A 26,576-nucleotide genomic window follows, 5' to 3' on the forward strand; every position below is an offset into this window, starting at 1 on the left:
AACCAACATCTGATTAACAGCAAACGGAGGGGTGAAAGTTCATGCTGCATTCACAGACACCATGTATGAACCAACATCCACCAAATGTAACCCACTGCAATCTACCCCTGGGGTTTGAATCGTCATCCCAACGATTGACACTCACTGCTGAGGTCTAAACAGGGTAGATATATTAGGCACAGGTGCCTGGGAGTTCACAGCCCCTGTTGTTCTACTTCCTATTGCCTGGGGCAGATGATGCCGATTCGAGTGCGTCCCAGCATTAGCACGAGTAGTCCTATGTGAAGAAGCAATATTATTTTGAACACCAGCCGTAACTGGCAGCTGATCGGTGCAGACCAGCACCACAGAGGATGTTGAGGGTTTTGGCTCACTTGGTATGCAGGAAGTAGGGGTCTCCTGTCTTTGTTGGCAATTGCTTGGGGCTGGAGTAGGTTCATAAATCAATAAAAACCACTCACCACCTTGCATAGTTTCTAATAGTTGGATTGGAGCACTGGGAGGACAAGTAGTCACATACTCCACCTTATTCTTTAGTAGTGAACGGTGGACATGTTTCACGTGACTAAGGTTATCCGACAGAGTAACAGTGTAAACTGATCCATTTTGGTCTGGGGCCTGTAGCACTTGATACACCACTGAACTCCAGACATCCTAAATTTTATGACGGCCTCTAAGCCCAACCTCTTTAAGGTAAGTCAACTGACCTTCTTGCAGGGGAGCATCCCTCACATGCTGGTTGTGACATGTCACACGCCAATTAGCTGCAGCCTCCAAGCGTTTATTAGCATGTTCAAAAGCATGACATAGCCGAGTCTGATGCTCTGCAATCCAATGATGGGTGCTACCAACCACAGGCTCCTGAATCCTACCCAACAAAAACTCAACAGGTAGCTGGGGATCTCAGCCAAACATCAGAGCAAATGGTGACTCACTAGTAGACTGATGCACTGTGGTGTTACACGCACATGCATAAAGTAAAGAGTCCATGGTAGCCAGGACAGTCTTTTTGATCCTTTCTAAATACTTCATCACGATTGGTGTGAGTCCAAAAGGATGATAGTCGTTTAAATCCACTACCAGTATGTTTCTTAGAGAGGGGCACACTGGTAATGGACTTAAAGGATGGGCAGATTGCATGTCTATGAATACACCATCCAGCTCTGATGAGCAGACCCTGAGTGCATGCCTGGGGATATTATTTGGGCCAGCTGCCTTATTTGGGTTTGTTTTCATTAGAGCTGTGCACACCGCCACCAATGACAGATCGTGATGTAGTGGTTTGTCCTGTGTGTCATGTCCTGTCTGACTCTGTGGGTTGGTGTTGTGTACAAAAAAAGTGGGTGAGGTACTCAAATTGTTTTCAATTTAGGCTATGCGGAGATGACTGCTATTAACACTGCCATTGTTATTTTAGTTTAGGATTTTCCACCTTTGAATTTGATGTTATTTTAGTTTTCAGGGTGGATTTTCTGATTTCAGTTTGGTTTTTAATTGTTAAATGTTAAGTTTACATTTTATTAGTTTCTGTGTCTGAGTTTTTGTTTTTATGATGTGGGTGGTATTAGTGACATAGGTCAAATATAAGTAAAACAGTACAGTACAACACATTTGACTCACAGTCATTTTCACCACAGCCTCCTCTTTGTTTCCATCTTTGACTAAACACCAAAAATTAAAACATTTCCTTTATTTTCTTTAATGTCTGTTGCTTTTTTAAACAACACATTTAGTGAGTTTTGGTTTATTTCTTAAGACTATTTTTCTATTGTTTTCACTTTTTTTGTATACTTTACTTTGAATAAAACACTTTAACAAATAAAATAATCCAAAATATTATTTTCAGTGACTATCCTCAGCAGAATGTCCTCAAAGTATGAACACACATATTGCTCACAGTAATAATCGTACAACAACCTTTTGTCTGCAGGGTGTTATTGTTTTACTATCACTGATGCTCATTATTGATTAACACTGCAGACGCAGTACTGCTGTGGTTTTAACAGTTTTAACAGCCTTCTTTATGCAACCTTTTGCTTAGATGCTTTTTTACTGCGGTTATATTTTATATGGTGATTATGTAAAACCTAAAACTGCAAGACAAAATACAGCTGTAAAATAAATTTAGCGTAAAAAGTATTTTTTTTCTTTTAAGAACAAAAAAAATTGTTTATAAATTTGTTTCAATTGATGAGCTCGAGTAAATTAATGTACCTAATAACGTTCCTCTTTGTGAAAGCAGCATTTAATTGCCGTAACATTTTGATGTCAACTTTAAAGAACTTCTTTACCTACATTTGTTTTATCTTAACTTGATCTGCAAGGTAATCAGAAACTGTGCTTTCATGCAGTTCATGAATGGACCTCACCTCTGTACTGAGCAACAACAAAAAAATGTTGTTACATAACATCTGTATCACACTGAAAGCTTCTCATTAAAATTATCTCGATCCATGTACTTTAGAACACCCGCCCTGCCTTCAGAGAATTAGGTAAAAGTTAAGTTAAAGATTCGATTAGAAATCATTCCTTTGTTGGAAAAAAAGACTCATGGTTTCAGATTTTCCCCTTGACAAGCGTGTGGGTGAAGTTACAATTTAAGTAATTTGAGGAATCAGTTACTAAATCAAATGACAGCAAGGATAATGACCTTACCTATTTTAACAGTCAACTGAAAAGCACTTTGGACCAATCCATATTGTTTTAAAATGTGCTATATAAATAAAAGTGACTGTACTTATCCTGGACTTTTTTCTCTATACTTTTATTTCACAATAAACACAATCACTAGAGGTCATGTGATTAATTCTTTTGCCCGGTGTCCTGATGATAATTGATGAATAAACCACTGAAGACTCTTCTTCCACCTGCAGTAAAAAGCAATACATTTCATTACCCAGACAAAGCAAAATGCACACACTTCATTTCTGCATGAGGGTTTTAGGTTACACCTCGATGTCAGCACAGACACTTACCCTGCTATTCAAGCCACAGCAACAAATTTGAACAGGAAATGCTTTGGTGAGACAGAAGCAGAAGCATATTCAGAATCAGAGGGGAAAATTTTTCAAGTAAACCATTTAATAAAAAAACAATAATGTACACAGGAAGTGGAAGTGAGGCGCAGCTGCATAGCCTACCTGAATGTAATCTTGATTTGAAGCAAAAAATTGTAAGTGCCATTAAAATGACACATGATACTGATATACCACAAATAAGTGGGATCCAGTCTTCAGGCTCTTTTTGAAAACCTGTTAAACCAAAAGCTAAATATTAATATTTCTTTGATTCGGGTGAAAAAGGTTCACAAACAGCATATGGCTAAACACCCACCTGTTGTTGTGCTAAATGCGTTTGTGCTAAATGTGGGACTCTTAGCAACTGTAGTGTATCCATCAAACACTGAATCTATATTGCACTTTAGGGACCCGTGTGGATGTACAGGCACAGATGTAGTTGAAGTTCTGTTTGGATTATTTGATTTCATGCCGCACGTCACAGCGCAAGATGCAGATGAATCCTTACTGTCATATACTGTAAGTAAAGATCAAAAGGTTACATCAGGTTATCTTCTATCATGAAACAATGATGTTTGTGTGTTAGTTTCTCACCTGTAACTACACACAAATTGATAGTGACTCGCTTAATACTGTGTCCGACACAGCTACTCATCCAGCAGGTATATTTCCCAGCATCTTCTCTTCTGACATTTCCAATATATATAGACTTGTTGAAAGTCAAATTGTCTGTTGTTGCTCTTACTTCTGATTTCCCAACAGCAGTCGTTGCTTCAAAAGTCCAAAAGTTTATTTTATCAAGTTTACTTGAACATGTGTGCTGAAAACTGCTGCCAGCAACAATGTAAACTGTCTCATTGACGTCTTTCCACGTCTCTGAAAAAAGAGAGGTAAAGGATTGTGAGAATCATCTTTGACGAATGTAAAAATCTTTACATAAGCACAGGTAGATTCTGCCTTAACGGAAAAAAATATGACAGCAGGACAAACCTTTCTTCACTATGATGTCAGTGGACTTTTGGCATGTTTCTTGGCAAGTTTCACACCAGTACACACCTTCATCCTCCTCGGTAAAAGAGCTGATGACCAAGGAATGATTGGATCCAATTCTCAATTTGGGATTGGACATTTGATGATATAGCATTCCCCTCTTATCTTGGAAGAATAACTGAACCTGCTTACTGCTATGGTCCTTCTTGTAAAACCATTTGAAAGAGTCTGATCGATGGATGTAATGCTGACACGGTATCACAGCTCGACATCCCAGCGAAAAATTAAGTTGTGTTGCGACTCGCAAAATATCACGTTGCTCATTTAAATTAACAGTCACTTGAAAAAAATATAAAACATTCAACAGTCAGTTCATCAATTGTATTTTAAATACATTGTATTTAATTAAGCAATTTGAATAATGAATTTAGTTAAGTAATGATTTGATCAGATACTCACTGTTTCCTGAGAAAGTAGAGAAGTTCCAAACAAGTAAAAAGATGAAAATGAAGCCTTTCTGTTTCATATGGGAGAAATTCCTGTCCCCGCAGAAATAAAACCCAACATGAAGCATCCTGGCTGTACCATTACTGCTCATAAAAAACACAGATCACAAACTCTGCCTCTCAGCAAAAGGTTTTAGATTGAGCTTAACAGCTTAAATGAGCCTGACACATCGGAAGTGGTCCAACAGCCAGTACAGAGGAAATTTAGCAAGGTTGTCACCCACACTGTTTTTCTGATGTGGTCTGGCATATGATTTGCTTCTTACATTTAGTATGGGTGTTAAGACACAAAATGTGCATCGCAAACCAGTTTCTTTTTTAATATATAGATGCCAAATATGTTCTCACATTGTATTTTATGCTGAGATAATGTTTGTGAGGGTTGAACCAAACTGTGATTGAGCTGTTTGTACAGTTTATCGTACGGTTAAACTCACTGGAGTTTGGACTTCATGTGCAAACAAAGCACTTGTAACCAACTTATTGGCTGCCAAGTACAACAACTGACACAATTACACTTTGGGAATTAAGTATGATACGTACTCTGGATTATTGATTCAGATTACAAAAAATTACATACATACAATGTAACAATGTAAAGTTAGAGGCGTTGTCCAGGATTTCCTTGCTTGTAAGGTTTTTTAATCATAAGTCAATTAAATGGATTTTTATTGTGTTCATAATTCTTAAAATAACCTCAAAGTATTTAGTAACTACATGAAGGAACAAGTGTTTGACAGGCAAACAGAATAGCCAAAAGGAAAACCTACATTTTTGCGTGTGATGTTCACTTTACATGAGCAGAAATTATTTCGGTTAACAAACAAAGTTATTTTTGATAGAATTTGTAAATAACCGCACTTCTTCATAATCTACTTTTTAATTACATACTCTAATTTTCCCATATTTGCATCTTCATCATCCCAGTTCTCATTTTCCGCCGTAATGATGTTGCTGTTGCACTCCTGCGCTCAAAACGCCGACAGTTCCGTCAGGACATGAAGTCAGCGTTTTATTGGGTGTCAGACTCCCCGCCTACCGGAGACAGCACTGAAAACATCGCTTTTCCTCCAGCTCTTATCAGAAAGGTGAGCTCAGATCACCTTTTGCGCTTTGTTGGGGAGGTTTTCCTGCACGCGGAGGCGGAAGACACTTGCACCTGCGAGATGAAACTAACTAAAACTTTCGCGGAGTTTCAGCTGGGCTGGCCTCACATGCATTACGTCTTTGTTGTGCTCTGTGTTTTTGTCGTGGTTTATAAATTAACAATTCTACTTGCGAAAAGAAGGGAAGCACTGCGGAACTTCCAAGCTTTTCCGGGGCCGCCGCCACACTGGCTGTTTGGACATGTTCTGGAGGTAACTGTATCAACACACTCGCAGCAGCTGTAACATCTGTAACCGTCCAGTAAAGCTGACCACACCATGTTGGAGAACACCATTCTGCAAACAGAGACACACAGTTGACAAACAACACAATTTACACGAGTAAAGTCTGCCTGCTGTGATGTGTTTCAGTTGTACTTTTTCTCTTTCAGTTTAAACAAGATGGGACCGATATGGACAAGGTAGTGAAATGGGGACAGGAGTACTCATATGTTTTCCCAATCTGGTTTGGCCCCTTTGTCAGTGTCATCAATATTCAGCATCCAGATTATGCAAAAACTATCCTGACATCATCAGGTGTGAGAAATGTTTTACGTAGTTGTTGTGTTGATGCACATTTATAACTGTGTAGTAAAGTTAAAGGTCCCTAACACCATTTTTATTTGTTTTGTTTCCTAACAGAGCCAAAAGATGATTTTGCCTACCGTTTTGTGGAGGGTTGGATTGGTAAGGTTCATTTTTCTCCCTTCTACAGCATTTTGTTAAAGTGCAGAGTTGTTTGTTTTGCTGCTTTCCTCACTCATGCACATGTTCTTCAGGAAATGGGTTGTTGGTGTCAGAAGGTCAGAAGTGGTTCCGCCACAGAAGGCTCTTAACACCAGGTTTCCATTATGATGTTTTGAAACCATACGTAAAATTGATGTCAGAGTCTGCTGAGACTATGTTGGTACGTTGAAGACAATTTAGTTGCATAATTGATAAATAAAATCAAAGTCGTGATGTGTTGGTCAGCACGTGTCAGTAAATATCATAGAAGTAAAGCAGGAGCAGTGTCTGTATCCTGCAGAGAGATCACATCTGTTCTCTCATTGTTGGCAGGATAAGTGGGAAAGTTATGCAAGCACAAATGAGCCTTTTGAATTGTTTAAACACATGAGCCTCATGACACTGGACAGCATTATGAAGTGTGCCTTCAGCTGCTACAGCAACTGTCAGACAGAGGGGTGAGCCTAGATGAATCTTTTTAAAGAGTCATTTACAGTGTCAGTTTTATGTTGAGTCTTTGGTTGTTGTAAATCTGCATTTAATGTTTGCCTCCTTTGTCATTTCAGTGGAACAAATGCATACATCAAAGCAGTTTATGACCTCAGTTTTCTAATTAACCTTCGGCTCAGAATGTTTCCGTACCACAGTGACCTCATTTTCCACCTTAGCCCACATGGTTTCAGATACAGAAAAGCACGTCAGGTGACCCTCAGTCATACAGGTAAGCTTTGCTTTGATTCATCTGAACCGTTGCCAAAAATCAGTGAGCCTCACATTATAGTGTCAGATCTACAAATGCTTACATTTTATATTCTTTTCTAAAGAGGAAGTTATAAGAAAGAGGCGAGAAGCACTAAAGGAAGAGAAGGAGCTTGGACAAATACAGGCAAAGAGATATTTGGACTTTCTGGACATCCTTCTCTTTGCAAGAGTATGTTATGTGTCATCAGTTTCAGCCTCTTACTTCAACACATTTCCCATTGTAGGATTTGCTTAATGTATAGGCAAGTCACAAACTGGGGTTTTCCTGCATAAAGGTCATACAGAAAATAAGGCAAGTGCCAACTTGAGATCGTGTCAGATATCTGAAGTACTGGCCTAAAGCTGAAATAGCATATGCATGCAGCAAATAAGCAAAGATGCATGCTGTTGCCAAGCTGCATGTTAATGTCCTCTGACACAGAGACGATGATCAGCCTTTTCATTCTCGTGAGCAGCAACCTGAATACAAAATCTCTTTTGTGTAGAGAATGATCAACACTGGTTAGTGTTTTGCCCAGTTTCTTTCCCAAAAACTTCTCTAAACGGCAGCTTGTAGGGGCTGTCTCAGCTAGCATGTTTATTCTCTTAGTAGACTTAGCTTTCGTGACATGGGTTCAGTTTTAAACACATTAAAACGCATAAAATGATCCAATTTTTATTTATTTTTTATTTTCGTGCATTTTAACTGAAAATCACACAAATTGAAAAATCTTATTTATATCACTTAAACACATAATTGTGTAATAACTGTATAATATTAATATAATCAAGCGATAATGGAAGAATAGAAAGAATCCTTCCTTTATGAGTATATCATAGCAAATTGTTGTCCTTGGCAGGAAAAATTAAAATCAACTAGAAAAATTTGCATTTCCTGCGAAAATGCAGTGTGGATGCTTAAAGCTGAAGCTGTATGCAAAAAGTAGCTGAAAAAGCTGAAAAGTTGCAGAAATTGTAAAAACTTTGCAGAAGCAAAAGAAGTTTGCTAAAATGGAATAACTTAGCAGAACTGCAATATCTTAGAGGAAACATAATACTTGGCAGAAATACAATAGCATAGCAGAATTTAGCAGAAATATTGTAACTTACCAGAAACATGATAACTTCTCAAAAATACAAGAATTTAGGAGAAATAGTATAAGATAACAGAAAGAATATATTTAGCCAAAAATACTTAAACATTACAGAAACACTATGATTTAGAAAAATAGTACAACAGAGCAGAAATATTGTGATTTACCAGAGACACTGTGATGAACTATGAATATTGTAATTTTAAATTGAGACTATGTTTTAGCACAAATATTATAATTTGGCAGAAATACTATAATTTAGCAGAAATACTATATTAAGCACAAATCCTATAAAAAGCAGAAATGGTATGATTAAGCACAAATACTACATTTAGTAGAAATACTTTGTTTTAGCACAAATCCCATAAAAAGCAGAAATACTGTACTATGATTTAGTAGAAAAACTATAATTAATCAGAAATACTAAATTTAGCAGAAATACTATATTAAGCACAAATACTATGAAAAGCAGAAATAGTATGATTAAGCATAACTACTACATTTAGCAGAAATACTATATTAAGCACAAATCCTATAAAAAGCAGAAATACTGTAATTTAGCAGAAATACTATATTAGGCACAAATCTTATAAAATAGCAGAAATAGTATGATTTAGCACAATAGTAATAAGTTAAACAGAAAAATTGGAAAAGCAAAATGGACAGCTGAAAAAATGCTGAACATGCTGAGGGTCCCTCAAATATACTTGTTAAATGACAAAAATCTGCAAAAAAATTTATTACAGCCACACAATCACAAATATGTACACATGAGGAAACACACATGCACAGAGAGACACACACACAAGATCCAATTCAGTCAACCAGTCTAAATATATTGAATTTAAATCTTAGAATGAGATCATCCCATTAAAAGCCTCTCTCTCTCTCTCTCTCTCTCTCTGTCTCACACACACACACACACACACACACACACACACACACACTTCTCTCTCCCTGTGTGTGTGTGTGTAAGTTTCTAGGTCAGCCTGGGAGCTGGTGAATTTGAATCCACCAATCAGAGAGGCTGTGCACTTTTCCCCACCAAAACAGGTGCATCTGTTTACACACGCAGCAGCACAGAGAGACACAGGATTTTTGCAGTCTATTTCTCATAGTGACGACTCCCCTCAAACAAATGACCGTAATTTCCTAACCGTAGGGGCTAGAACGGTCATTCTTACACCGTTTTGTTCAGAAGAGATGGGGGAATCTTCAAGTGTTGACAATTTAATATTAAAATATGAATTTTTAGAGATATATGACATGGATGACTTGTTGACTTAGAAGCCACGAATTCCCCAATATGCAAATTTGAATGCCTGAGACCACATATGTGATTGGCTGGCTGGGAAGCCGTGCAGGCCCTGATTTGTGGATTTGAATTCCTCACCCCTCAGATATGATTGGCTGGCTTAGAAGCCACGAATTCCCCAATATGCAAATTTGAATGCCTCAGGACACTTATTTGATTGGCTGGGAAACTGTGCAGGCCCTGATTTGAAAATTTGAATGTCTCAGTCCTCACAGAGGATTGGCTGCCTGGGGACCTGGCAGAAATATATAGAAATACTATTATTAAGCATAAATACTACATTTAGTAGAAATACTATGTTTTAGCACAAATACTATAAAAAGAAGAAAAACTATAATTTAGCAGAAATACTATATTAAGCACAAATCCTATAAAAAGCAGAAATACTATAATTTAGAACAAATAGTATAAAAAGCAGAAATACTATAATTTAGCAGAAATACTGTATTTAGCACAAGTACCGAAAAGTACCAGAAATACTATGATTTAGCAGAATAGTAATAACTTATTGAAACACAAATGCACAGAGGGACACACAAACACAGGCTCTAATCCAGTCAACCAGTCTAACTATGTTCAATTTAAATCCTACAATGACATGCTGTCAAATAAGGGCAGGGTCCTCTCTCTCCCACTAAACACACACACACACACACACACACACACACACACACAGACAGACACAGAGGGAGAGAGCTGCCGAATTTAAATCCACCAATCAGAGTGGCTGTTTACGTTTTCCCGCCAAAACAGGTGCATCTTTTTACACACGCAGCACAGAGAGGCACAGGATTATTGCAGCCTATTTCTCATAGTGAGGACTCCCCTCAAACAAATGACTATAATTTCCTAACCGTAGGGGCTAGAGCGGTCATTCTTACACCGTTTTGTTCAGAAGAGATGGGGGAATCTTCCAGTGTTAACAATTTATCATTAAAATATGAATTATTAAAGATATTTGACTTCTAATGCACCATAACTGAGTAGAGCGAAGCAAAAACTGCCTTGACTTGCCCTCAAACAACGCTTTGTAACTCGAAATCTATTTGGAGTATCGATATCATTCTTTCACCGTAAGAGACAGCAGGCTTTGGTGAACAGTCATGGAAATTTTCAGGTCTCTGTGGAAATCCAAAAAAAAATTATGACGAGAGAAAAAAGTGGTTCATTTCCAGAGTTTTAAATCTGAAGAAATCTGAGCGAAGGACGAATTTCCTACCCTCAAACAAGTCCAACTCATTTCAGAACGGTAATAGGTGAGAAAGAAATTCTTGAATTGTGAGCGTCAGGGGTGTCTGAAGATATTCGGGGACAAGCCTCATGTCTTAAAGTCGCTTCGTTAAGGAGATATGACGATTCGAATATGCCTCTCATTACAGAAATCCAGCGATGATTTTGAACAAGCTCTCCATTGACTTTATATGGAGAGTTTTGAGACCTTGTGTTGGTCTGAGGAGATTTGCAAAAATTCTATAAATCCCACAACAATGATAGTGACATTTTCTGAAAGCCAGCAAAAATACCTACGTTTTGATGTATAATTTGTGGAAGTTGAGTGAAAATTGAGCAAGTAGCAAGAAGTTGTTCGGATATGAAGTGAAAATTGCAAAACCTTCAGTGACACACTGGAAGCCAAGAGCATAGCAACCATAACAACGCATGTATTTTGTGAAAAATCACAATTTTGCAACTCAAAACTTTAAGAGGCATAAAAGTAAAACAGTAAAACATTTGAAAAAGCTGAATCATACCTGAATAGCCCAATAATTTGTGAACATTTTAAAGTTTGAATGGTTGTTCTAGGTGAAAATATGAGGAAGTAGTTAAGTTTCAAAAACAAGCAAATTTTAGCAGAATTGCAGAAGTTTCCCATTCATTTCAATGGGACAAATTAAAGGAAAAAAGCTTAATATTTTAAAAAGTATAATAGTTAAAAATAGCAAAAATCGTAGCGTAAATTAGCAGAAATAGCAGAATAGTTTAAAATTTGAACGGTGAAAATCGGCTGAAAATTGTGGAAGTAGTTAAGTGCCAAAAAGTGTACGGAAGCAACTAGAATAATAATAAAGAATAAAGAGAAACAGGAACTCAATAGTGTGGATGCTTAAAGCATCCACACAATAATTAACTGCATGGCAGGTGTTTGCCAAACAATTTGTCACGGCGGGGTGCGCCGATGTGTGTGGAAACAGGACCCAAAAGCAGATGATGACGAGTAGTTGAAAGTTTGAGCAGAAAAGTGATCCTTTATTAGATGACGGCAGGAGTAAACCAGGAAACCAAAGTAAACTGACAAAACACTAAGAAACAAAACACTAAACGGTACTGAGACCAAAACCTAAACTATGACTGTGATGGAAAATAACCAGCAAATACTATGACTAAGACAAATGATGAATAACAGACGAAAACCATAACTAAGACTGAGGTCAAAATAAACAGAACCAGGCTAGAACTATGGCAGAATAAACAGACGACCCGACAATGGCATGCAGAAAACAAAGGGCTTAAATACATACAAGAGGTGATCAGGGGAAGTGGAGACACATGGGGGAACAGCTGACTGACATAAACCTAATGACAGGACCAGGAGAGGAAAGTTAAATACAATGAACAAAGAACACATGACACTGTCAGAATAAAACAGGAAACACTAAAACTAAACATGACAACACAAACTTAACAGACCTAATACGTGATGAATAATACAAAACCCCAAAACATAGAAAACCCAGGAACAATAACCAATAACTGCCCAAACTAAAGGCAAATAGGAAATAACACAAAACCTAATCACATATCAAAAATGAGAAAAATACAAAAAGAACTCAGAGCGCTGGGTTGGAGACCCAGCCTGTGACACAATTAGTGCTTTATATGGCTTAAGAAGAACAGCGGACCTTGATACTTGGCTGCTGAATAAATTCCCAATTTTATAAAGGTATCTGTATAAGGATGAATGTTATCCAGCTAAAGCTGAGTTGAAGTCGGGTGATGCAGTAATATAATGAGCCTGAGCAGCAAAAGTAACAAAGCACTTTTATTGAGAAGCCCAGTTAGAGTATAGTGTAGTCCATTCTGTCTTTTATCAACTGTAAATATCCTTTATTTCAACGCCAGGATGAGAACCAGCAGGGTCTGTCAGATGAAGATATGCGGGCAGAAGTGGACACCTTCATGTTTGAGGGCCATGACACCACAGCCAGTGGCCTGTCTTTCATCCTCTACTGTCTGGCCTGCAACCCAGAACATCAGAAGATTTGCAGGAAGGAGATTATGGAGGCCTTGCATGACAAGGAAACCATGGAGTGGTAGGCTTGTGAAAGGACAACATTGCAATAGGGAGACAAGTTGGTGCCATTCTGTGGTACCAAAACTTTATTAGGAGACATATAAACAAGATTTCTTATTAGTTGACTTCACTAACTGCATGTTGGTCTCATTTTAAGGGAGGATCTCAGTAAAATCCCATACACTACAATGTGCATAAAAGAAGCTCTCCGCCTTTACCCCCCTGTACCAGGAATTGCCAGAAAAACCACCAAAACTGTAACCTTTTGTGATGGGAGAACAGTGCCTGCAGGTCAGTGATTTTACTCTGTTGTTATTATCAAAGAGTAAACATTAAATGTCTTCACTTAATAATCTTTTTGGAAATTTCTCATGCCACATGGTAAACACAAACTCTTAAACAACGTTGTTTTTCTTTAGATACATAGATTACTTTTCTTTACGATTCAATAAAGGACCTATATTGACTTAATACTTATTACTTTATTATTCTACAAGGGCACACTGGTATTATTTGATTGTATTGTCACATACAGTATCTTTTCTATAAGCTAGTATAGATCTCTAAAACGTGGGCATAAAGTACGCCGCCGCCTACACATTATGTTTACAGGAGCTGCTCAGCCACAGGAACCCATGAGCCACAAAGCTCCATGCACACCATTTTTGTACTGATGTTGATGCCAGAGGAGGTTTAGAGCTCTGCAGTAACTGAGTCAGCAGAGAGCTGGAGATTTTTATGAACTCTGCAACTTTACATGGTCTGGCACTTCATGGCTGAGTTGCTATACTTCCTAAACATTTCCAGTTTGCAATAATACCACTTACACTTGATCACGCTGCATGGCTAGCTGCTTGATTTTATGTATCTGTGCCAACTGGACTTAAAACCCCTGCATTTGAATTATGAGTTGTGTCACAATAAATTTTTCGATATGGTGTATGCTTGTTTTGTTTGAAAAATAATGATCAGCTAGACACACCCTATAATCTTTTAATAATAATAAACTAAGTACACATTTCTTTCAAATGTAGGTTCTGTTGTTGGAATAAGTGTGTATGGAATTCACAGGAATGCATCTGTCTGGGAAAACCCTAATGTAAGTAAAGACAATTTTATTCCCAGCACAACTTACTACATGGAATACATCATCAAAGGAATCTATGATGAAATAAAATTATGAAGTTTGTCAGCACTCTGCTCATATGGCTGCATATAATTTATCAAATAAATGAAGAAGCAATCATGAAACTGGTGCATTAAATTAATTACTAGTGCTGTATTTGCTGAGGTGGGTAGGTCCCTGGTGCCAAAGTGGACCTCAGGACAGATTCAAGCTGGTTTAATGACTTACTTTATTATGTGTCAGAATGCAGTTTTCTCTGCGCAAGTGATAAGGGCGATGAGGTTCAGAAAATAAGTAATACACATAACACTGCTCTCTTTCTTTGTCCTGTATTACATTAGGTCTTTGATCCTCTGCGTTTCCTACCAGAGAACATTGCTAAGAGATCTCCTCATGCGTTTGTGCCCTTCTCAGCTGGGCCAAGGTTTGTCCTCACCTGAAACTATATCACTGTATAGAGACTGCTTGTAGTAGTCTCAAGTATGTGAATGTGTAACTTAGCACTGACCCCATTTACATCAACACAATAAAAACTGGTTTTATGATGGGCTAGAGCAAGTAGGGGAAAGGGTGAACTCACTGTAATCTAAGATTGATCCCATTTAAAATGCAAGCACCTTTGGCCCAGAATGTTAAAAAATAACATACTATACTCATCCCTACTATTCATATTCCTCATGTCCTAATCTCAGAAGGATCAAACTATTTTCATCATTTTTCAGTTCTTTAGAATATTCACTTGTATATTTCTTACATTTAATATTTTCCTCCCTCAGAAACTGCATCGGTCAGAACTTTGCTATGAATGAGATGAAAGTGGTGACAGCTCTGACACTGAAGCGATACCAGCTCATAGCGGAGCCCACTATGAAACCCAAGATCATCCCCCGACTGGTTCTCCGCTCACTCAATGGCATCCACATCAAGATCAAACCTTTAGAGACTTAGCTAAAGTGCACTAACTGCAAGAACTGCTGAAAATTACTGTATTTAGAAAGTAAATACTTTATGTTGATTTGAAATACTTCTACTATATAACTGAGCTTTCACATGTCATTTAATGAACGCTGTTGTGTAGTTTATGTTTTAGGAGAAATTACTTGTTGAAAAAAATCTGCTTTTTATACTAAAACAGTAAAGGAGAAGCTTGTGCACTTTGTCAGAAAGTAATAGAATTTGTGTTGGGGGTTTTATTGGGGGGGGGGTTTATAGTACATAACAGATTTGTAGTAAATGGCATTGCACTGACATCATTTGCAGTGTAAAGCTGTAGATAAAATTCTAGTGAATACAACTTCTGTCTCAGTTTTACACTCCATCATTTAATATTTCTATTTTAAGATAGAGGAAGAGGACTGGTGTTGTGCTGTAAATTAAATTAGCATTCTTTTTCCAACAAAACATAATAACAAAAATTTTTTTAAAGTTCTTCACTGTATTTTAGTATTCAGGATCAACCCAATCAAAAAGGTTTAATTGAGCTCATATTTCCATATTACTTCTATTGTTTAAAAGAGAGCTCTCTTTGACCTATAATGAAGATCATTTATCTATGTTTGTGCATTTATATGAAGTCTTATCTAGTCAGCATGAAAGCAATTCATAGATATATGATCAAAGTTTATCTCTGGAATATAACCTTATTTTACAGAGGCAGACTGTAAAGTTGATGCTTAAAAATGTGGACAATGTATCAAATTACTCGCATTGCATTTAGAGTCTTTCCTCATACATACAGCTTATTGTAAATCTGAAATATCAGTTTATATCAAGGCAAATTCACACTGTAGTGTTGTTTATGGTTAATTAAATGTAAGAAAAATGACAAAACCTTTACCTCTGACTGATATCTTTGAGTCCACTTGTCCTTTAAGAGGGGAAGGTTACCAGAAATCAATACAAGCTTGTTCTGAGTGGTCATATTAATCCAATGATGAGACATTTCTATCCTCTTGTGGGCAGGGATGCCACTCACAGGGCACGGGGGGGCCACTGAATAGTTCGACTGAAAAAATGATCTTGGGTAAATGGTACGGCCTTTGTTGTCAGCATATCTCTGACAACATCTACTACAGAGCTTTTATTGTGTTCAGAATTGTGTTAATGGATTTTTACAGTGCGGACAACCAAGATGACATAATTAGATAGCAAATGCAATTAAACAACATGTTTAAAGATCAGTTAACACTGGAGCCTTGTTCAAGCCCCCCCTCCATGACCTCGTCGATATCCAACCTGGAAAAAATACACAAAATAACATTCAGTTGCCTCGACGTGTAAACAAACCTAGAGAAGGGACACGAAAAAAGGACAGCATAAATACAGAGGAGAGAGGGAGATAAGAGAAGTTGGAGGACAAAGCTCCAGATCCGAACATCAGTAACTGACAGCCAAGGGGGAGAAAGAGGTCCCAGGATGGTTGATGATCCGGAACAGGGAGACCTGAGAGGAAGAGAAGAGGGAGCATCAAAGCAGTCGAACAAACACAAAGGCTATTCCAAATTTAACACCGCAGTTTTTAGCTGCCAAGAGTTAATGTACACTGGTCTCTGTGCTGCATATGCTGTCAAAAACACGCTGATATCCAGCAGGTAAGATAAGACATTTGCAGCTTTAGTGAGTGCAGTTTCACCGGAGTGACAGGCCTTGGAAGCAGACTGGGGGGGGGGGGGGGGGGGGGGGGGGGGGGAGAAACGATGATGATTACTGTTTCCTGTGAGGGCGCACACACTACCAGTCAAAAGTTTGGACACACCTTCTCATTTCATGTTTTTATTTATTTTCATGACTTTTTAGATTCTCGCCAAAGGCATCAAAACTATGAATAGTCACCGTTTGCTGTGATTACTGCTTTGCAGACTCTTGGCATTCACTCAGTGAGCTTCATGAGGTCATCTCCTGAAATGGTTTTCTAACAGTCTTGAAGGAGTTCCCAGAGATGCTGAGCACTTGTTGGCCTTCTTCCTTCACTCTGTGGTCCATCTCATCCCAAGCTGTCTCCATTGGGTTTATGTCAGGTGACTGTAGAGGCCAGGCCATCTGGCGCAGCACTCCATCACTCTCCTTTTTGGCCAAATAGCCCTCACACAGCCTGGAGGTGTGTTTGGGGTCATTGTCCTGTAGAAAAATAAATGATGGTCCAGCTAAACTAGAACAGGATGGCATGTCGCTGCAGGATGCTGTGTTAGCTATGCTGGTTCAGTGTTCCTTCATTTTGAATACATTTCCAAAAGTGTCACCAGCAAAGCATCCTGTACACCATCACACCTCCTCAATGCTTCAAGGTGGGAACCATGTATGTAGAGACCATCCGTTCACTTTTTCTGTGTCGCACAAAGACACGGCGAAGTACAGATTTAGACTGGTTCAATGTCCATTCCTTGTGCTCCTTGGCCCCCCAAAAATCTCTTCTGCTTGTTGCTTTTCCTTAGTTGTGGTTTCTTAGCAGCTATTTGACTATAAAGGCCTGATTCACACAGTCTCCTCTTCTGCACAACACAATTGATGGTCCCAACCCCATTAAGAGGACAAGAAATTCCACAAATGAACCCTGACAAGGCACACCTTTAAAGTGAAAACCATGTCAGGTTACTACATCATGGAGCTCATTGAGAGAATACCAAGGATTTGCAGCACTGTCAACAAAGAAAAGGGAAGCTATTCTGAAATATAAAACATATTTACGGTTATTTATCAACTTTTTCCTTGCTACATAATTACATACATCTTGCTTCATATATTTGATGTCTTCAGTATGTATCTACAATGCAGAAAGTAGTCAATTTAAAGAAAAAAACATTAAATGAGAAGGTGTGTCCAAACTTTTGCCTGGTGGTGTACATTACCAACACATTCAAAAGGACATGACTGGTCGGTAATCAGTAACCAATAACCGAGACGGCTTAAGTCAAAGATACTGTAAACCACAACAGTTTCAAAGTTAGGAGGGAGTAGTTTCACATTTCATCAGTTACTGAATGCAGGTCAGAAAACTGCAAACTAATAACTAAATGGGAGCTTCAGGAGATCTTTAAAAGGTTAAGTTGGCACAACCATCTGATAAGTTTTTAAGCAAGCACCTATAAGACAACATTTGAAGTAAAGAAGTCTCAGAATTTGTTGAAGTCTATCTGCAACAGATAATATAATATATAAAATTGCTTTATGTCAAAAAGGTGCGAAATTAAGCAATGGCGTCCCTAAAGTGTCAAAAACACATGGTGAAGCCAGAGAATTAACCTGTTCTAGCAACGAGCGGAGCACACTTATCATTCCGTACAAGTGAAAAGGTTTCTGTTTTCATTTACACCTTTTTTTAGTCTCCTGCAGCACTGTTAGACAGCATGCGTACATGCTTCTGCAAACCAGAAACCCGGTTCATCATCTCGCTTCAGGTAGGCAGAGATAGAAGTGAATATGTGTGGCGAGACAGCTGCACTTAAGTCCCGACTTCAGTTTCACTGCCTATCTCTGCTGTTAGACAGGCCAGGTGCTGGAGCAATTTCACAACAAGAGTCGTTAAAGCGTGTGCAGAAGTGTCACAAAGACACACTATAATCCCCTTCTGCAATGTGCAGGTTCATACACAACTGGGTGAAAGTATCAAGAAGGGCCAGAAAGGCTCATGAGTCAAAAGTACTCTTTTATTTACAGTCATATTACAAAATCCACACACCCACAAGGACAAAAAGTCACCAGTACAGGTTGTATAAAAATGAAATGACGTCCTCTTTCTTTTATCTCAGATTGCCAACCTTTCGCTGATTTAAGATCCTAATAACTGATCACTTGAATTTCCTGTGAAAACTCCCAAAATGCATTGCATCTTCTGTCGCTGCCTCATGCAGAAATAACCTCAAGCCGACTTGACTTGACTTTTTGGCCGATGTCAGACCAGGCACCACATCAAAAAGAAACAACAATGTTATGTGGCAGCCTTGTGGTCAGAATGCATGTTGCACTGAGACCACAGCATTTAATCTGCGATTCCAGCTAGGAACCTTTGCTACAAATCACTTACCCTCTCCTCTCAATTACTACTACGGCTGTTCTGTCCACATTTGAAAGAGAAAAATCCAAACCACTATACTATATAAGATATAACACAATTTAATGGTGGACTTAAACATGGCCACAGTCTTTATTAACCAGCTACAGCCAGCTGATTACATGTTTGACACAGAGAACTTTTAACCGTTTGTTCAAAACAGTAATACGTTGTATAAACTGCACTGTACTGTTTCATGTGAGAGATGCTAACATGCTACGTGACATTTAGAATAGTTTAAATCCTAATTCTCTTTTTACTAACCTTTTATTTTGCCTTTCAAGTTGGTATTTGTTCTTGTGCTAGTGTATACTCAGCTGTATTCTGTTAGTGCTTAGCAAAAGTTCACTTAAATGCCGAGCAGAACAAAAGTGTGAGAGTACACCTGTGGTGGAAAAGTGGGCAACAAACCATTTAAAAGTAATATACTTGAAAAAGCCAAAGAACAAATATGTTCGGAATACTGTTTGGACAGGGCAAATAGCTTATCAGCGACATGTGAACGTTTAGAAGCTTGAAGCTCCACTTTCATGTGATGCCACATATATAACGATGATTTCTGTAACTGTGTAGCCAGTGTCACTGAAAATGCACAAGCCACCACCTAGTGGGTTGTTGGAAAAAACGCAGGACACTTTGGTTCATATGATGCTGGTCTAATATATGGAATGAAAAGCTTGCAGTCAATAATACACTTGTATTATATGTTTTCATGATAAAAATCAGCCCTGTGTTTTGACAGAAATTCAGTTCATATCTGCAATCTCTGGCCCCCCTGACTCATCACAGTAAAATCTGATAGAAAAGTACGTTTTGCTTTCCTTTAATAGTATTTTCAACATTCTAAAGAAGTGAAAAAAATATTGAAATTGTAGAAAAAATACAACCTTACATCAAATTCGTCAAAAACATAACTCGATGACCCACCATATCTTCGTAAAGAATCACTCAGATAACCATACCTGCCACTTTGAGCCTCAGATGTGAAGTCCTGTAAATGTATTTTAAATTTCGTTGCAATCAATAAGCTTCTACTTATCAGCTACCAGTTTAACAGATGCAGACACATCTTGTGACAGACCAAAACAGAACTTGTGTGATGACTTCTTGTAATGACAACGAGTACACGACAAATTAAAAGAAAAAAACAAAATAGAAAACAACAAAAAAAATGGAAGTGAATGGCTCCATCTCGTCCAGGTCACAGTCCCTGATGTTTCTGCTGGTAACCTGAGAGTCAGCAGCTTTGAGAAACTGGTTAGATGAGTAGTGAAGGGGTGGGTTTCTTGCCTGGCCAAGTTTCTTTGGCATACTTCTTTTTTCGTGGCTCGTTGTGGGTCTCCGGTAGGTAAGGAGCTGTAACAGGTGTGGGGTTGAGAGTGACAGGTGGCTGTGGAGCCTCAGGGGCCAGGTCTACCTCTGGTGCTGGGTTAGGGAAAGGGAGAGGAAGCCCTCCCTGCATGGCAACACCTCCTGGAGCTCCTATCGGCTGGTTCTCATGACTGGTGGGAGGCAAGTCCCCATAGAGACCACCACCAAAGCCGTAGCCGTGCATGCGTTTTGAAGTCAAGTCATCAAAACCCAAAGTGTTCTGGCCCTCTAATCTCCGTTTCTACAGCAGGGATAGCAGAGCATCAGCTTCACAGTTCATACACTTAATACATGTTTACCTTTCCAAGTCATGCAGCTAGACCACTGCAAATGGTAGTGTTACACTGGGCATACTGGGGCCACCCAGTGAGCTACACAGGACAACTTTTTATTTTTGCAAAAAATGCACATTTATCACCTTAAAAATTACATTTCTTTAACCATCCTGTCAGCTAAATGTATCTGACATCAAAACTCACCTTTATAGGGATGACAGCAGTCTGCACCATATTTCTGAAGCGCCCAACAGAGGGGTCTATATCCTCTGTAAAGATTTAAAGAACAGTTGGTATACATTAGCGCTGGGGGCATTTCTTCTCATTAGAATTCACAATCAACATATTTGATCAGTGACATATCAGCCATAAGCCACCTCACTGCAAACCCACATTAATTAATGCGTTTCTAGCCTGGAATGAAAAGTATCCAAATTTAGTTTATTTGGCTTAATCTTAACTAATCTAATCATCAAAGCTCATTTTCTTCTCATGTACATGCTGTAAATAAAATAACAATCCACTAGTTTTTGGGTAACTAACTTGAGTACCTGGATTAATGATGGAATCTTCTTCACTGAAGGTAACTCTGGAATTTTTTCGTTTCCTCTTGGGCCTCTGGATTTCCAGGTTGCCTTCCTCAATGGTGAGGAGGGAGATGCGCTTGTTGTGAGCTGTGTTGAACTCTGTCAGGTTCTGGCAGGTTAAAAACATTACATATGAGCAAAATAGCTGCATGAATGTCAAAATATCCCAACATAACAACACGATATACCGGAACAAACTTGATAGAAAAAAACAGTATTATAAATAGGGATGGGTATCGTTTAGGTTTTATCCGATACCGGTGCCAAATCGGTACTTTTGAAACGGTGCCGGTGCTCAAACGGTGCTCAAACCGGTGCTTAAAGAATGGAGAACACAAAATTGGTCCAAAAACCTCTCATGTTCAGCTGTTTTTTGTAAAAATATAACAATGTTAGCCTTTTCTGCAGCTATGGGGCATATATGGTATCACTCTTGGCTGGAAGCAGTGCTTAAACAATGGAAAAAACACAAACTTTGTCCAAAACCTCTCATGTTTAACTGTTTTCCACTTTTTCTTTGGTCATTTTAGCCTTTTTAGCCAGGGTGAAGGGAGTATCTGCCATCAAACAAGAAGACAGCAGCATGTAGCTATGATGATGTTTGCTAGTTCACCTTACATGCATTAATGTAATAACGTGGTTAGCCTACTCACGCAGAGAAGAACGGCTGCTGCTGCATCATCATCCGTCATCATTTCTGCTACACTGGCAGGGCTAGGGGCCAGGACTCTCCTCTTCGTGTTTTTGGGGGATGTTGCATAACAGGCAACCCACCCGCAGTAGATGTGCTCGGTGTGAGGTCTCGCAGCAAGCTATCAAATACGGCGCATTTCTGGGCTTTTAAAAAAAACGCTATGCGTCGCCAGGTGTTTCATCGGATTCGAGGTGTTACCTCCTTTGACAGTATCACAGTATCAGCTTAAAGCACTTGTTGCAGGCTGCTGAGTTTGCATATTTTGCTATGAAGTACAGCCAGACTTTTAACCGCTTCGGCTTGGGCATTTTTAATCTGTAGCTCTGCTTTAACAGAACGTACGTACGTACCTGGCCCCGCCTACTATCCTCGGAAACGTAAAATGATTGGCTAGAATCTAAAGTGTATCACAGCTCAGGGAAAAAAAGCACCGAAATAAAGCACCGAAATGTGCGCTGCTTTTCGGTCTGGTTACTACCGTTTATGTCAGAACCGGTGCCATCATGGCACTGGACACCGGTACCCATCCCTAATTATAAAGTGTCATATCGTGATAATTTTGTGAGGCCACATCGAAAAGGCTCGGATGAGCTTTCCAAAGTTCTACAAGTTGTGCCTCCATCCCTTGTGTCCAGATCACACGCTGCACTGCCGTGCTACTCCGTCTTTTTCACCGACATTTATGCGTTTGCGCATGCGCAGTGTGAGCGGCTGCGGTGACACCCTCACGACGGTCGTGAGGATTTCAAACCTGTTTGAAATCCTCCCGACCAAGCGATTGATGATCGGGAGCTGGTCGGGAGGTGTTAATCACTTCTCGTTCCCCACGTATACTACACGATGCACGATGAAGGCCAAACTCGGGCCGATCACCAAAACGGTCGCACGACTCAACAATCGGCTCAAAATGGGCCAAAAATCGCACAGTGTAAGCCCAGCTTAACTTATAAAAATAACACGTGGAGTTTTCTAGTCAGAAGACGTATCGCAGTATCATGTGCATTACGAGTGAAGGGGTTACAAATTGAAGAGCTTAGCCTATTTAAACAGACCTAATTTAGTGTTTTTTAGTGCACCAAAATACATACTGTGGACCTGAGAGGTATTCACATCAGCCATGATATTCCTTTCCCGTGCAGTTCATTTTTCAGAATATAAACTAACTGTACCTCCAGTTCTGTCTCTTCTTCTGGAAGCCCAAGCAGTCCTTTCAGCTCCTCATCATCTCCTGTCTTGCTGTCCCCTGTGCCAGCACTGCCTTGGGTTTGAGGTTTCTCTCTGATGGTGTAAGTCCGTGTTGAGGCCCCAAAAGATATTGTAGAGTCTATGGGAACCTGCTGAGGCTTGTGGGCCTCCAGCCGAATGTGTCCAAGGAAAGTACCGTGTGCTAAATGATGACATCAAGCACAGTTTTAGGACTGATGTGTGTAGCTAAGCTTGATGTAATAATGAAACAACAATAATTCAAGGTAGTCAAACAATACATTTTGTCAATATTTGGTAACTTTTCTGACTTGCCTGACCCAGCAATATTAAATACTAATATAACAATGACCTCTGCATTAACAGAGGCCATGTTTAAGCACATAATGTCTGGTGTGATCAAACTGCAATTTTTCTTTATATCCAGTTATACTCATAAATGTGATTTTTAGTCCATTCTTAATTTTATCATCTATAACATCATTTTCATTAATACGTTTTTGCTAATATTTTTAAAAAGGTCCAATGCGTGCCACTTTCTTGCCAAAACTCAGTTGCCAGCTGGCATATCATGTTTCTATTTATTTTTTGCAGCTGGTTATAACAAACGAGAAAGAGAGAATGCATAACTGCTACACAAGACAACTACTTCTTTTGAGTGCTCCCCTTAGCAGCCACCACCCACTCTTTCCCTTTCACTGCCATAGCCAACTGATATGTCATCTGCTCCATCCTTAGTCTCCAGCCTTACCTACATCTCACTCGCTCCTAGTGTGCTGTATTCCTAGCCAACCAGTAATCCTGTCTAATTCCTTCATCTCCCTGACTACTGAATATTTGAATACTTTCTTGTACTGTGTTATTCCATGACAAAGTCTCCTTGTTTGCTCTGTCCAGACGATGCACCAAACAGCTTTGCCTGAGCACTTCAGCTGTATTTTCCCAGTCATCTGGTAAATTTCCCCTAAGACCCAGAGCCTGTCTCCTCAACTCCTCCCTAAATTCCACGCCAGCATTCTTCCTCCATAAACTTCCACCATGGAATCTTTGGCTCTGCCATCACTCTGCTCTTCTGCTAGATTTCCAAAGTCATCCTACAGACGACCATCCAGTGCAGCTTAGCTACCACCTCACCACCACCTTGCAGTCTCCTGTCTGTTTATATAGTCCGAATTACACATTTATTACAAAAACAGGACCTTAAATAAACAATAAGGTTTCCAATTACAATCTGACCCTGATGCTTAGCATCATTGCTTTAAAAACTAGCTGATTATCAAAACAATTAGAATATTGTTGTGGATTATTTTTGTCTATCCAACAAATTATTCGAGCGATTATGAGCACTACTGGCTGCACGTAATAGATTAATTTTATTCCCTTTTAGCCCATAGCTTTTTCAGACAGTAACGTAGAGTGTACAAGTATGACTGAAGATCATGTCTTACTGCTGTTGAGGTCTATGAGGAAGACCCTTTTCAGGTGTTTGTGATAGACTAGTGCAGCGTGAACACGAGAGCACGACTGATGGTCAATGGTGAAGTCGCACCAGTCGGGGTTCCTCCCAAATAGGTAGTACTTCTTTTCATCTATGATCAGTTTCTAGAAGGAGAGACACGAGTTAGTGACTTGGCTTTGAAAACAAGCCAGTGAAGAAGGCTGAATAACATTTCTGTGCCTCTGAGCCATAACTCCACAGTGTTGCTTCCACTGAAAAGCTTAAAACTCAGGGCTGATTCTACTGTCGCACCGTTTGAAGCCCTGCAGCCAAAGCAGACTGTCAGGCTCGTATCTGGTGCATTCAATTAACCCTACTACCAGCATTATTCTTGCAGTTCACAAGTATGCAATACTATAAATTGTTGGTCTAGTGTAACATCTCCAAACTTCCAGTTACCTCTATCAGTTTGTCCCCCTTCATCACGTCCAGGTGGAGCCCAGGGGGCGGTTTGCCTGCCCTAAGAGAAAACATTTTTAAACATTAAAACTGTCTAAGTTAATGTTATACGTGGACAGTGGATCATTATTCTAAATAAATGGCTACACTCCATTGTCTCCCCTTGCTGCAGTTAAGGATTTGTTCATAGAAACGACTCACTCACCTCTGCACTCATAGAAACGTGTTCAAGATTGATACTTTTACATACAGAAAAACTTATTAAATTATATCCTGCGTATACATGTGATTTATTTCTTCTTTTCATGATCAGAATTAAAACTGCACATAAACGATGGGTCTTAATAAGAAAAAAAGAGGCAACGCCATTTGTAGATACACACCAGCGTTAGCCTGCTCAGATGCTAACATTAGCCACTGTGAAAACCAGCTATTCTCCTCTGTAGAAAGTTACATTGATAATTAAGTGAATGCTAATCTGCTCATTTGCACCTGATATCACATAACAAGCTAACGGCTACAACTTTAGCACGTGCATTTTCTCACCATGATGGACAATCAAAAGGAGGGGGACTGTCTTTGCTTATTTTAGTCGCCATCTTGCCTCAGCTTCTCAAAGCAGAGCTGCATGCTGGGTAAACGTCACTTCGGATTACTGGGAAATGTAGTCCTGTAGTACTGCCAAACATTGAATAGAATATTAGACTACGTTTTCTCATTTACTCCGACTTTTACTTAAAATAAGTGGTAATACAAAATAATACATGAATTTTCTAAGAATGTTTAAACCCATGAGGGGGGGGATTAAACTAACACCAACTTTGAGTTACCACAAGAACCAGCAGGGGTCCCTATCCCCCAAATTTCTAAGTTAACACTGTTAAAAGGTCAAATCAGATAAAATAACTGATATTTGTTTCGTGAGCAGCTGGTGGTTTGAATGAAGCTAGGACTGTGGGTCTATCTATTTGGGGCAACGGTACTAATAGCTGGTGTGGGCGGACTCTGTGTCAAGCACTGATCTTTAGAGCTTTTTGTGGTTCTTGGAAACTGTGAGTTGAGTCAAACGCTAAAAACCACTGCCTGCCTTCCTTGATATGTCAAGGTGGGAGGATATCTAGCCTCTCCTTGCTGCAGATAGAAGTGTCATAGGCTTAGAAAAGCACTAAGAGCAGGAAGTGCTGAGAGAGAAAGATGACACATGGCTAAAACGAATATCACAAAGAGCCTGAAATATTAGTGAAGAAAAGCTATCAGTGTGTCCTCGCATCTGTGCTCTGAGAGTTGCTCTTTTGCATTTTTAAAGGTTATCATAGTGCATGTATTTATTTAAACCTTGCGCAATGTGTTCACACTGATTTTGGCCACACCGTTAAGTAGAGCAGCTTGACTATCAAACAAGAAAAAAGAAATATAACACGTTCACACTGCAAAATTGCAATTGCGATTTGCTCCTTTTAAAGTCTGTCATCCTCTCCCCCTTTCTCTCCCTCTCTCTCTTTCACTCTTACACACACACACCCACACACACCCAAAAAATTAAGACATAT

General features: G+C 39.2%; 3 protein-coding genes, 1 long non-coding RNA gene and 1 other non-coding gene across 5 annotated transcripts; 1 reads left to right on the top strand and 4 right to left on the bottom strand.

Moving 5' to 3' along the window:
- Positions 1-2,747: 2,747 nt before the first annotated feature.
- On the bottom strand, positions 2,748-5,038 carry LOC146698956 (uncharacterized). The gene is made up of 7 exons (XM_085472710.1): positions 4,467-5,038; positions 4,008-4,346; positions 3,612-3,893; positions 3,334-3,534; positions 3,141-3,251; positions 2,976-3,016; positions 2,748-2,867 (listed from the first exon to the last, which is right to left on the bottom strand). The coding sequence occupies exons 1-7, from the start codon at positions 4,603-4,605 to the stop codon at positions 2,757-2,759; spliced, it is 1,224 nt and encodes a 407-aa protein (XP_085328836.1). The 5' UTR covers positions 4,606-5,038; the 3' UTR covers positions 2,748-2,756.
- Positions 5,039-5,496: 458 nt separating this feature from the next.
- LOC146698957 (cytochrome P450 4B1-like) lies at positions 5,497-15,782 on the top strand. Its single transcript, XM_085471854.1, has 12 exons — positions 5,497-5,871; positions 6,051-6,195; positions 6,301-6,345; positions 6,438-6,565; positions 6,718-6,842; positions 6,951-7,105; positions 7,209-7,315; positions 12,655-12,845; positions 12,984-13,117; positions 13,861-13,925; positions 14,294-14,376; positions 14,729-15,782. Exons 1-12 carry the CDS (start codon positions 5,512-5,514, stop codon positions 14,898-14,900), a joined length of 1,710 nt encoding a protein of 569 aa, XP_085327980.1. The 5' UTR covers positions 5,497-5,511; the 3' UTR covers positions 14,901-15,782.
- LOC146698958 (uncharacterized) lies at positions 5,652-6,498 on the bottom strand. Its single transcript, XR_014922736.1, has 2 exons — positions 6,324-6,498; positions 5,652-5,955 (listed from the first exon to the last, which is right to left on the bottom strand). It is a non-coding gene; the product is annotated as an uncharacterized LOC146698958 (long non-coding RNA).
- Positions 15,783-18,574: 2,792 nt separating the features above from the next.
- Positions 18,575-25,657, bottom strand: ppp1r8b (protein phosphatase 1, regulatory subunit 8b). The gene is made up of 7 exons (XM_085471862.1): positions 25,573-25,657; positions 25,027-25,087; positions 24,578-24,731; positions 23,096-23,313; positions 21,197-21,341; positions 20,850-20,914; positions 18,575-20,611 (listed from the first exon to the last, which is right to left on the bottom strand). The coding sequence occupies exons 1-7, from the start codon at positions 25,623-25,625 to the stop codon at positions 20,258-20,260; spliced, it is 1,050 nt and encodes a 349-aa protein (XP_085327988.1). The 5' UTR covers positions 25,626-25,657; the 3' UTR covers positions 18,575-20,257.
- Positions 24,800-24,930, bottom strand: LOC146698960 (small Cajal body-specific RNA 1). The gene has a single exon (XR_014923066.1).
- Positions 25,658-26,576: the final 919 nt, after the last annotated feature.

Source organism: Copadichromis virginalis, linkage group LG11 (genome assembly GCF_057382275.1).
Source record: "Copadichromis virginalis isolate Kocher_CV1m ecotype Utaka linkage group LG11, C_Virginalis_male_GT1.1, whole genome shotgun sequence".
In the NCBI taxonomy this organism is placed as follows: Eukaryota; Metazoa; Chordata; class Actinopteri; order Cichliformes; family Cichlidae; genus Copadichromis; species Copadichromis virginalis.